The following is a 12,327-nucleotide window of genomic DNA, read 5'->3' as shown; positions in this document are numbered from 1 at the left end:
CACACCCCTGCCCTTTCCCCATAGCCATGAAAATTTTTCCTTTTCAAATATTTATCCAATTCCCTTTTGAAAGTTATTATTGAATCTGCCTCCACCACCCTTTCCGGTAGTGCATTCCAGATCTTAACAACTCACTGAGTAAAAAAAATTCTCCTCATCTACCTCCTGGCTTTATTGCCAATTATCTTAAATCTGTGTCCTCTGGTTACCAACCCTCCTGCCAGTGGAAACCGTTTCTCCCCATCTACTATATCAAAACCCTTCATAATTTTGAACACCTCTATTAAATCTCCCCTTAACCTTCTCTGCTCTAAAGAGAACAATCGCAGCTTCTCTAGTCTCTCCACATAACTGTAACCCCTCATCCCTGGTACCATTCTGGTAAACCTCTTCTGCACCCTCTTCAAGGCCTTGACGTCCTTTCTGAAGAGCTACCATTTGGGTGCAGTCCCCTCTCCCCCTGCCCCATTGATGGGATAACCTGCTGATATTCACTGTCTAGCCTGCCCCATGAAGAGTTGCCACTTGGGTGAGGCACTGGAGACTGGGTGATATGTCCGAAACCACATCCCAGCATGAGCCAATGCCATCCGGAGAGGAGGAAGGCAAATTGGCAAAAAAAAAAGCCCTATGAAGTAAAAAAAAAAGTTCCAATTCTTTCAAATTCCTGAGGAAAGTAGACTCGCTTTACTGATTCGGAAAGATGTTTCAGGAGTGAAGCCACTAAATTGATTTCCTTTCCTTCGCCCGGATGTTGACAGTGATTTGTCAGGCCTGTCTGAGCCCCATTGGCAGCCGGCTCGCTCCGTTAATGCAGTCACTCCCAGCTAATAGCCGATGCAAATGCAGAACACTCTGGAGACAGCGCGGGGTTAAAAAGATCCCCAGTGACATCATGTCGACAGATGATACTGGATGTAAAATGTAAGCTCTGGGCTGTGGCTGCTCACCCCTTGTGCCTTCCCTTCCCCCACTCCCCCCCCCCCCCCCCCCCCCCCCATTTTGTGTGCAGGAAAATTGGAATTCTAGTAATTAGACCCTGACTTACAGAAACGGCATTAGGATCTCGAGCCAAAGTTCAACATCCCGAAATGAAATTTAAACCAATTAATCTGTTAGATTTTTATCGCTCCTCCATGTTTTCCCAGCAATTCCCTCAGCGCCTGGCCTTTGATCGACTCAGATCAGTCTTGCAAGAGTTCTGATTGTCTGCCTAGTGCTTCAAAGCTTGAGATGACATTTACACCGCACTCATAAAACAATCAAATTTGCAAAGCTTTTAAACAACTGGGGCATAGTTATATTTAATAAAAGCCTGTCTATAATAACCTGAATTAGCATTTTATGCTATGTAATACCTCTGAGAGTGCAGGATTTTATGGAGCCATGTATTGTTGAGGCCATCTTTCCAATAGGAAAGATTATCTGACTGACAGTCTGCGGTTTAACCCTTAAGCTTCTCGAGTGCCTCGTGTTTACTCAACCTATGAAATGGCACAGTGTTCCCATTTAAATTTTGGTAAGATACGTCCATCCTGCATCTTCATCTTCTCCTCATTCTAGCCTCAAATCTATTTCAGTATTCACTTTGTGGCATTCATTTGAAGGGACGTTCTCTTCAAGCAAAAAGTGTTTGGCCAAACCTTTTTTTTTCTTGTTTGTTCATTCACGAACATGTGATGCATTGAAATGCATCAATGTACCAAATCCGATGCTAATCCTGATGGATCGTCTGGTGTTTCTCCCTCTCCGAAAGAAAGGTCTTCAAACAAATTTTACATGAAGACACCCTTTAATAACTATTTTACTACATCCAATAACTTCTAAGTTATATATATAAATTCAATTAACTGGAAAGAGTGCTAAAACTGTATGATGTCTGCAGTAGACAAATGACTCAGTGGGTTCTGCCTACATAACAACAGTCATTGCGTTGCAAAAGTAATTCATTGCATGCGAAGCACTTTGAAGTGTTTCAACCCGATGAGGTGCTATAGCATGCAAGTATATATTAATAATATATTAAAAGTCTTGTGTATAGCATGTATTTCCTGTGTGACACTTACTTCCTGTCACACTTTAGCTGTCATGCTCCAGATGTCACGCTTCAGTATATTGCCTGACTCACCATAAGCAATGCCACGGAAGATCTTGTAGTAATACATTCAAAGTTTTGCGTAAGTGTCACACTTACTTCCGGTCACACTTTCTCCATCACACTTTCTCCATCACACTTTTCTTTGATACACCCCTATTGTTGTAAAACAATGAATCCTCCGAAATGCTGTGAGCAACCGCAATAGGGGGGTCAGCTCGAATTTTTTATACATGTACTACCAGGTGAGGAAGTGATATACACAGATTGAAATCCCCACTTTTGATCCATGCTGATCTAAGCTGGGGTCGTTGTATAGGCCCCGCAAGTTGGTTTAGCATTGACGGTATGGAAACTGTAAATTTATGAAATGACATTAAATTGCGAAAGTAGAATTAGGGGATACGAGTTCAAACCAGTAAAAGGCAAATTTAGGACTGACATCAGTGACCAACATATAGATTGGACTGCCAGATAGAGTAGTGAAGGCAAAAAAATCTCTAGGATCATTTAAGAATCAATTAGAAGTATTAAGGTATTAAGGGATATGGGCCAAAGGCAGGTATATGGAGTTAGATCTCAGATCAGCCATGATCTTATCAAATGGCGGAACAGGCACGAGGGGCTGAATGGCCTACTCCTGTTCCTGTGTTCCTATGTTCCTATATTCCAACGGGTGGGGTGGGGGTGCAACAAGGGGAAAAATAGGTTTCCTGAGCTTGACTTTCATTTTATTTTCCATGTAAGGAGGTACCCCTTTAAGCTGAGCTGTGGTTATTGGGTGTTTGATCGAGATTAGCAGTCATTCTGTGATTTCTTTAGCCACTGATTTAAAAAGAGTTGAAGTCAGCCTTCGGGGAACTGTAGTGAGTAAATTTGCAGCATTAGGCAGTGAAATCTAGTTCTTTATCACAATCCATCCTGCTGCGCACAGTATGAAAACAGAGAGCCTTTCCTTTGCAGTTCGTAAAGCTGCTCTAGTATTGCACTCAGTGCCACAGTAGTGCTAATGCACAGGTCCCATACAACCGGTGGGAACACTCAACTTATAGGTCAGCTGTAGCTCAGTGGGTAGCACTCTGGTCTCTGAGTTAGAAGGTTGTTGATTCAAGTCCCATATAATCCAGGTTGACCCTTCAGTGTAATAGTGAGGGAGTGCCGCATGATAGGTGGTGCCGTCTTTTGAATGAGATGTTAAACCTCTCAGGTGGATGTAAAAGATCCCACAGCACTATTTCGAAGAAGAGCAGGGGAGTTCTTCTCGGTGTCCTGGCCAATATTTATCCGTCAACCAGCGTCACTAAAACAGATGATCAGATCATTATCACATTGCTCTTTGGGGGATCTTGCTATGTGAAAATTGGCTGCGATGTTTCCCTACATTAAAATAGTGACTATACTTCAGAAGTACGTCACTGACTGTGAAGCACTTTGGTACGTCCTGAGGTTGTGAAAGGCTCTATATAAATGCAAGTCTTTCGTTTCTTTCTTATTTGCAAAGGCCAGTGGCAGGGCAGACTCTTAAAAAAAAAGCTGGTTTTCCCCCTCACTGTCCTTAGTGAATCTGGTAGGTTTACTTTGACAGGTGAGACCCATGTGCCAGGAGCTGATAGCATCAATGTGGTGCTAAAGTAACATAAAAGCAGTTTCAATTACCCAGCTCGTGCCTGTTTAATGGCGGCCACTTGTTCTATGGGTTAAAGCACCTGAGTGAGCCAGCACTAACCTCCGTTTACCAATTAAAGGGGCGCTGTCTTCATGAAAGGTTTTTGTCAAAACTTTTCCAGTGCGGTTACAAAGGCTCGACACAATGACAAATAACAGCGAAATACCCCATGAACTGCTTTTGTAAAGTGCGAGACTCGTCTTTGATCCGTTGATTCCTGACATTAGAGCCAAAGCTGCTGGGCAGGAAGACCCGTTTTAAACAAGGTGGGGGGGTGGGTAGGTAATATTAACCTAACCCACCCGTTGGAAACTGGCACGATAAGATCGGCCACCAGCTTGGCATGCTGCCAAATTTACTTTTCATTAAAAGTCGATGGATGTCAAAATCAGGCTGGTGTGCAAAATGGCTGGCCGATCTGATCATGGCAGTATCCCACCAGGCGGGTTAGGATAAAGTTACCCCCCCAGGACTTCCCAGCCGTAGCCAATTGGGAACCGGGTCTCGTGCACTCTAAAGACAGATAATGCCTCATTGATACTTGATAATTAGCTTGATGAAAATCATTCCCTCTGCAAACAAAGCAAAAGTTTACCAAACTCTTTGCAAGGTGGTTTTATGCCATTGAAGCATAGCTGAGTGCGGACACCCTGGTCTTCCCTGCATTGACGGCACTCGACAAGCCCTTGATTCTCGGAACCGAGGGAATTGTAGACCCACTCTAAACATGGGTCTACAATTCCACCAATGGGGCAAGGGAGCCAGTTTTGGTTCTGTAAATGCAGAGAGCTGGTCCCTCGCATTTGAACACTGTGTGGGGTCGATATAGAGGCGGAGCCTAGTGAACCTACAGAGACTGAAGCTTGCCAATCCAAGTGAAAGAGTGAGAGAGCACCGAGAGATCACTGCTCTCCTATAACTGGATGGAATATAATTTCAAACAGAAAACTGGCTTCACACCTCCCGTCTGTTCTGAAATTCCCACGTTTGCTTTGCAAACTTTTCTCCACCTCATGTAGGTGCTCTCCTATGTATTGTTCTCCCCTTCTCTCCTGAGGACGGCAGCTCCAGGAAAGGTTAATGGTTCCACAGGCGCTGAATGTCCTCTCATTCCTCGCCCAAGTCGCCAGCGTATAGGTTAATTTCGCTCAGTAAATGCCAGCAGGCTACTCGACCATGGGAGAGTGTCACAGCTAAATCCAAACCTGCAGTGAACCAACGTCCACCGCACAATCTCTCCAGTAAGGGTCACCGCATAGCGATCAGAGGAGGGAGCACTGGCTAACTAACCCCCTTCCCCCTTTTTTTAATTTCAAAATATACTTTATTTATTAGAATTTAAAGGTACACACAGTTCAAAGTAAATATCACAATTCCAAACCAGTACATTTCAAACCAAGAACACTACAGATCGTACTCAAAGCGATCTCATTATTACAATTCAAACACAGTATTTCTTATGACTCACGTGTACAATACAAGGTGAGGTGGCTTTACACGGTGGCCTTTCCCCATAGAGCCTTTGTGTAGGTCACACCTTACTTCAGTGCGTCCTGCAGCAACTACACCTGCACCTTGGAGTGTGCCAGTTGACAACACTCGGTCATGGACAGCTCCTTCAGCTGGAAGACCAGAATATTTCGGGTGGACTAAAGGGCCTCCTTCACCGAGTTGATGGTCTTCCAGTTGCAGGTGATATCTGTCTCAGTGTGCGTCCCTGGGAACAGTCCGTAGAGCACAGTGTCCTGTGTTACCGAACTGTTTGGAGTGAACTGGGACAGATATCAACGCATCTCTCTCCACACCCTCTGCGCAAAGGGGCAGCCCATCAGGAGGTCTCCTCCCCGCCACAGCCTCGAGGGCAGCTCGCGGTGACGCTGAGGTTCCGTGGGTGTTGGAAGGACCGCACTGGAAGGGCCTTTCTCACCACCATCCAGGCTACATTCTGGTGCCTGTTGGTCAGTTCCGGTGACGAGACGTTCTGCCAAATGGCCTCGACTGTCTGGTCGGGGAAGAAACCGATCGAGTCCACCTTCTCAGTTCCTTGCAGGACTCTTAGAACGTTTTCTGTTGACCACTGTCTGACGGCCTTGTGGTCGAAGGGGTTCCTCCTCAGGAACTTCTCCACCTGGGACAGGTGGGGAGGAGACAGTCCAGCTGGACGGGACGTCCTGCACCTGCTTGGCCAGCGCGGCCAGACCCAGCCTTCTCAGTGTGTTGGACAGGTAGAAACCCAGCACGTAGTGACATTTAGTGTTTGCGTACTGGGGCTCGACAAATATCCTGAGGCAGCCATACACAAAGGTGGCCGTCAGGATCAGAACAGCATTGGGGATTCTTTTCCCCCCTTTGTATGGGGTCTGGTACATGGTGGTCCTGCGGACGTGTTCTACCTTGGAGCTCCAGACAAAGTGGAAGATAGCTCGGGTGACTGTGACGGCGGGGTTGTGGGGAATGGGCCAGACCCTGGCCACATGGAGCAACACCGCGAGTACCTCACACCTTATCACCAGGTTCCTGCTGGTTATGGAGAGGGATCGCCCCACCCACTTACCAAGTTTTTGTTGGGCCTTGGCGATCCGCTCCTCCCAGTTCCTTGTGCAGGCCAGGGGTCCCCCGAACCAGATCCCCAGCACCTTCAGGTAGTCGGACCTGACGGTGAAGGGGACAAGGGACCGGGCCTCCCACCTGCCAAAGAACATGGCCCCTCCCCCCTCCTCAGTCCAGGGGATAGCCTGATGCGGACCCTGCTGAGATCCCCTAGCTCAGTGCAGATGTGGACAACTCAGCACCACCTTACACAAACACTGAGCCATCGCTCCTTCCTAGCTCTTCTCCATCTCTCTCTCAGGTATTTACAACTATCATTTCTGCTCTCTTGGTTGTGTTTGATTCCAGCCCCCTGGATGTTGTAGCCCATTTAAGAATAAGAGAGCTCCACTGAATCATACCTCAAATTGGTTTCGAGCCCTATAATGACCACGTCGTCGGGGTTGCAATTACATATTCACAGTAATATAATATTTATTATTTATTACGTTTGCTGTGGAGGGAATCAGTTCATCTTGGCTTTCCGGTGAAAATTCCACTGAACGTGGAATTAATGTTAATTCATGACTTTTGTTTGGTCAAGATTTAAGCATTTAAACCCATTACTTCAGATTTAGAGAGTCGCCCAAGCATCACAACTAAACCCTGCTAAGATTTCTCACATCATCAGATTGCTGTACTTTTCTTTTTCTCATGAACGTTGACTTAGGAATGGTGAAAAACTCCCTGACATTTTTTTTTAAACTTTCACTTTTTTTTCTCTTCAACAGCCACCCCTTGCATTAAAGCCATCAGTCCCAGCGAGGGCTGGACTACCGGAGGAGCCACAGTCATCATCATCGGAGATAACTTCTTTGATGGATTACAAGTCATATTTGGTACCATGCTGGTCTGGAGTGAGGTACGTGAAGGAAACGCACATACTGGCAATTTAACAATAATCATTGGTTTCTGAGTCCGACCTGCTTTCAGCTCTGTCTCTCTCTCTCTCTCTCTCGCTCTCTCTCGTTCTCGTGCTCTGTTTCTCATTAACCCTGTCTCTTATCAGATGTTTTCTGAAACTTAGCAGAAAATTCAACATGGACTGTCGCACGGGAAGAGGAAAGACATGGACTGTGATTGGGCTGAAAGCAGACTGGACACTGTGCCACTAATGTTGAAAGGGGTTTGCACATTGCGGAGCTCACCAGAGCCCATCCATTCCATTCTTTCCCTGAGTATTCAATGGATTATTTTTAGATCATAGAATCATACTGCACAGAAGGAGGCCATTTGGCCCATCGTGCCTGTGCTAGCTCTCTGAAAGAGCTACCAATTAGCCCCACTCTCCTGCTCTTTCCCCATATAATTTTTTTTTTGGGGGGGGGGAAGGATTACACATGGCATGTTTGTTGTGAGTGCTTAACAGTCACAGTATTTACCTCCTTTATTCCCCCCTCTCCAATTTTCTCTCCTCTTATCCTGAAAGCGTTGACTTCTGCCAGAGTACGGTTCGACAGGTGTCCTGGCCTCATGCCTCTCACCCAAAATGGCTGTCCTTCATGCGTGAGCATAGGCTTGAGTTTCAGTTGGCTATTTGGCTACAGTGGGCATCACCGCTAAACACGATCCTGTCTTCACCTGACATCCACAGGGATCACTGGATAGCAATCAGGAGCAAGAACCCTGGCTGACTCGCCCCCTCCTCCCTAGCCCAGAGGCACCGAGGTCATTTGTCACCAGCTCAGATCAAGTAACTTAGCGTAGACATCGGGCAGTGCAGTTTCAAAGTGAATTGAGAAACAATTACTAGAATAGCGCTAACAAGAAACACTTGGAGCTTTAGCTGCATTTAACTTTGTAAAGATCACTGTCACAGTCACATTAACAGCAGACTTAGGCCAACAAGGCACACATTCATTGGAGGCATTTTTTGCAGAACGACGCCTTCATATGAAGAACTCCAGATACCGCAGGTTTCAGCAATTGTTTCTATGTCTTGTGAGTAACGGGCGTAATTTGTGATTCTGAATTTCTAGAATGGGTGCATAAAATGTGAATGAGACTCAGCCATAACATCAAACCTCGTTGCTCTGGTTGCGGGACGTCAATGATGCCAGCCAGCCCCGTCAACTGGTTTCAGTTGAGTTACCACGCTTCCAATTTAAGGCTCCCCCAGCGGCATCATGTGATGTGGTACTGAGCCGAGCAGAACAGACGGGTCCCAGGTTCGTCCTTTGGGTTAATTGAGCTGAGCCTAGATGGAGTGAGGGGTGCTACAATTGGCCTCTATGTCTCTGGCTAGGGAGGGTAAAGTCAGCCAGAGTCCCCCTGTGATCACCATCTTGTGATTCCTGCTTTCGAATGTGTCTGAGTAGACTTCAGGTGTGGACAGCCCAGGTTGTGTTGTAATGCCCATCCTTAGTTGGGTAGCTTGTTGACGTTTACTGTCTTAGAGATACTTGAACGAAGAACGTTAACTTAGGAGAAGTATCAGAGATTTGGCAGGACCTGTGGAAGCATATCCCAGCATTAGTATTGATTTTGGAATCAAAATTAAGTTATTTATTGCCCATCCCTAATTGCCCTTGAGAAGGTGGTGGTGAGCCGCCTTCTTGAACCGCTGCAGTCCGTGTGGTGAAGGTTCTCCCACAGTGCTGTTAGGAAGGGAGTTCCAGGATTTTGACCCAGCGACGATGAAGGAACGGCGATATATTTCCAAGTTGGGATGGTGTGTGACTTGGAGGGGAACGTGCAGGTGGTGTTGTTCCCATGTACCTGCTGCCCTTGTCCTTCTAGGTGGTAGAGGTCGCAGGTTTGTGAGGTGCTGTTGAAGAAGCCTTGGCGAGTTGCTGCAGTGCATCCTGTGGATGGTACACACTGTAGCCACTGTGTGCCGGTGGTGAAGGGAGTGAATGTTTAAGGTGGTGGATGGGGTGCCAATCAAGCGGGCTGCTTTGTCCTGGATGGTGTCGAGCTTCTTGAGTGTTGTTGGAGCTGCATTCATCCAGGCAAGTGGAGAGTATTCCATCACACTCCTGACTTGTGCCTTGTAGATGGTGGAAAGGCTTTGGGGAGTCAGGAGGTGAGTTACTCGCTGCAGAATACGCAGCCTTTGACCTGCTTTTGTAGCCACAATATTTATGTGGCTGGTCCAGTTAAGTTTCTGGTCAGTGGTAACCTCCAGGATGTTGATGGTGGGGGATTCAGCGATGGTAATGCCGTTGAATGTCAAGGGGAGGTGGTTAGACTCTCTCTTGTTGGAGATGGTCATTGCCTGTCACTTGTCTGGCGCGAATGTTACTTGCCACTTATCAGCCCAAGCCTGGATGTTGTCCAGGTCTTGCTGCATGCAGGCACGGACTGCTTCATTAACTGAGGGGTTGCAAATGGAACTGAACACCGTGCAATTATCAGCAAACATCCCAATTTCTAACCTTATGATGGAGGGAAGGTCATTGATGAAGCAGCTGAAGATGGTTGGGCCTAGGATACTGCCCTGAGGAACTCCTGCAGCAATGTCCTGGGGCTGAGATGATTGGCCTCCAACAACCACTACCATCTTCCTTTGTGCTAGGTATGACTCCAGCCACTGAAGAGTTTTCCCCCTGATTCCCATTGACTTCAATTTTACTAGGGCTCCTTGGTGCTCCACTCAAATGGTCAAATGCTGCCTTGATGTCAAGGGCAGTCACTCTCACCTCAACTCTGGAATTCAGCTCTTTTGTCCATGTTTGGACCAAGGCTGTAATGAGGTCTGGAGCCGAGTGGTCCTGGCGGAACCCAAACTGAGCATCGGTGAGCAGGTTATTGGTGAGTAAGTGGCGCTTAATAGATTTGTCGATGACACCTTCCATCACTTTGCTGATGATTGAGAGTAGACTGATGGGGCAGTAGTTGGCCGGATTGAATTTGTCCTGCATTTTGTGGACAGGACACACCTGGGCAGTTTTCCACATTGTTGGGTAGATGCCAGTGTCCTTGAACAGTTTGGCTAGAGGCGTGGCTCGTTCTGGAGCACAAATCTTCAGCACTACAGCCGGGATGTTGTCGGGGCCCATAGCCTTTCTCGCTCTCTGTATTTCTGTCCCTATCCCTATCTCCCTTTTGCTCTCTCTGTATTTCTGTCCCTATCCCTATCTCCCTTTCTCTCTCTCTGTATTTCTGTCCCTATCTCCTTTTCTCTCTCTCTGTATTTCTGTCCCTATCTCTATCTCCCCTTGCTCTCTCTGTATTTCTGTCCCTATCACTCTCTCTCTTTTGCTCTCGCTGTATTTCTGTCCCTATCCCTATCTCCTTTTGCTCTCTCTGTATTTCTGTCCCTATCCCTATCTCCTTTTGCTCTCTCTGTATTTCTGTCCCTATCACTCTCTCCCTTTTACTCTCTCTGTATTTCTGTCCCTATCACTCTCTCCCTTTTGCTCTCTCTGTATTTCGGTCCCTATCCCTATCTCCCTTTCTCTCTCTCTGTATTTCTATCCCTATCCCTATCTCCTTTTCTCTCTCTCTCTGTATTTCTGTCCCTATCCCTATCTCCCTTTTGCTTTCTCTGTATTTCTGTCCCTATCCCTATCTCCGTTTGCTCTCTCCGTATTTCTGTCCTTATCACTCTCTCCCTTTCTCTCTCTCTGTATTTCTGTCCCTATCACTCTCTCCCTTTTGCTCTCTCTGTATTTCTGTCCCTATCACTCTCTCCCTTTTGCTCTCTCTGTATTTCTGTCCCTATCACTCTCTCCCTTTTGCTCTCTCTGTATTTCTGCCCCTATCCCTATCTCCCTTTTGCTCTCTCTGTATTTCTGCCCCTATCCCTATCTCCCTTTGCTCTCTCTGTATTTCTGTCCCTATCACTCTCTCCCTTTTACTCTCTCTGTATTTCTGTCCCTATCTCTATCTCCCTTTGCTCTCTCTGTATTTCTGTCCCTATCACTCTCTCCCTTTCTCTCTCTCTGTATTTCTGTCCCTATCACTCTCTCCCTTTTACTCTCTCTGTATTTCTGTCCCTATCACTTTCTCCCTTTCTCTCTCTCTGTATTTCTGTCCCTATCACTCTCTCCCTTTCTCTCTCTCTGTGCTTCTGTCCCTATCACTCTCTCCCTTTCTCTCTCTCTGTATTTCTGTCCCTATCACTCTCTCCCTTTTACTTTCTCTGTATTTCTGTCCCTATCACTCTCTCCCTTTCTCTCTCTCTGTATTTCTGTCCCTATCACTCTCTCCCTTTCTCTCTCTCTGTATTTCTGTCCCTATCACTCTCTCCCTTTTACTCTCTCTGTATTTCTGTCCCTATCACTCTCTCCCTTTCTCTCTCTCTGTATTTCTGTCCCTATCACTCTCTCCCTTTTACTCTCTCTGTATTTCTGTCCCTATCCCTATCTCCCTTATGCTCTCTCTGTATTTCTGTCCCTATCCCTATCTCCCTTTTGCTCTCTCTGTATTTCTGCCCCTATCCCTATCTCCCTTTTACTCTCTCTGTATGTCTGCCCCTATCCCTATCTCCCTTTTGCTCTCTCTGTATTTCTGTCCCTATCCCTATCTCCCTTTCTCTCTCTCTGTATTTCTGTCCCTATCCCTATCTCCCTTTTGCTCTCTCTGTATTTCTGTCCCTATCCCTATCTCCCTTTTGCTCTCTCTGTATTTCTGTCCCTATCACTCTCTCCCTTTTACTCTCTCTGTATTTCTGCCCCTATCCCTATCTCCCTTTTGCTCTCTTTGTATTTCTGCCCCTATCCCTATCTCCCTTTTGCTCTCTCTGTATTTCTGTCCCTATCACTCTCTCCCTTTTGCTCTCTCTGTATTTCTGTCCCTATCACTCTCTCCCTTTTACTCTCTGTATTTCTGTCCCTATCCCTATCTCCCTTTTGCTCTCTCTGTATGTCTGCCCCTATCCCTATCTCCCTTTTGGTCTATCTGTGTTTCTGTTTGTCTCTCTTGCAATCTTGTTGGCCACCCCCTAGGCCGATTGAGGCAGACATATGGCAGCAATTTCCATTTGAATGACACCCTCTGGCCGTTCCTGTAAACCTCAGACTGGCGAAATTCA

The 12,327-nt window shown here is 46.5% G+C and overlaps 1 protein-coding gene across 4 annotated transcripts in view; it reads left to right on the top strand.

Annotated features, from left to right (window-relative positions):
- ebf1a (EBF transcription factor 1a) overlaps positions 1 to 12,327 on the top strand; it is a 414,365-nt gene that overhangs the window by 264,490 nt on the left and 137,548 nt on the right. For all 4 annotated transcript variants that reach the window (XM_067996542.1, XM_067996543.1, XM_067996541.1 and 1 more), the window contains exon 9: positions 7,082 to 7,212. In XM_067996542.1, the coding sequence (XP_067852643.1) occupies positions 7,082 to 7,212 (131 nt within the window). The remainder of the gene's footprint in view (positions 1 to 7,081; positions 7,213 to 12,327) is intronic.

The sequence above is a fragment of the Heptranchias perlo genome, chromosome 14 (assembly GCF_035084215.1).
Source record: "Heptranchias perlo isolate sHepPer1 chromosome 14, sHepPer1.hap1, whole genome shotgun sequence".
NCBI lineage: Eukaryota > Metazoa > Chordata > Chondrichthyes > Hexanchiformes > Hexanchidae > Heptranchias > Heptranchias perlo.
This window is presented reverse-complemented; position numbering and strand designations above follow the sequence as displayed.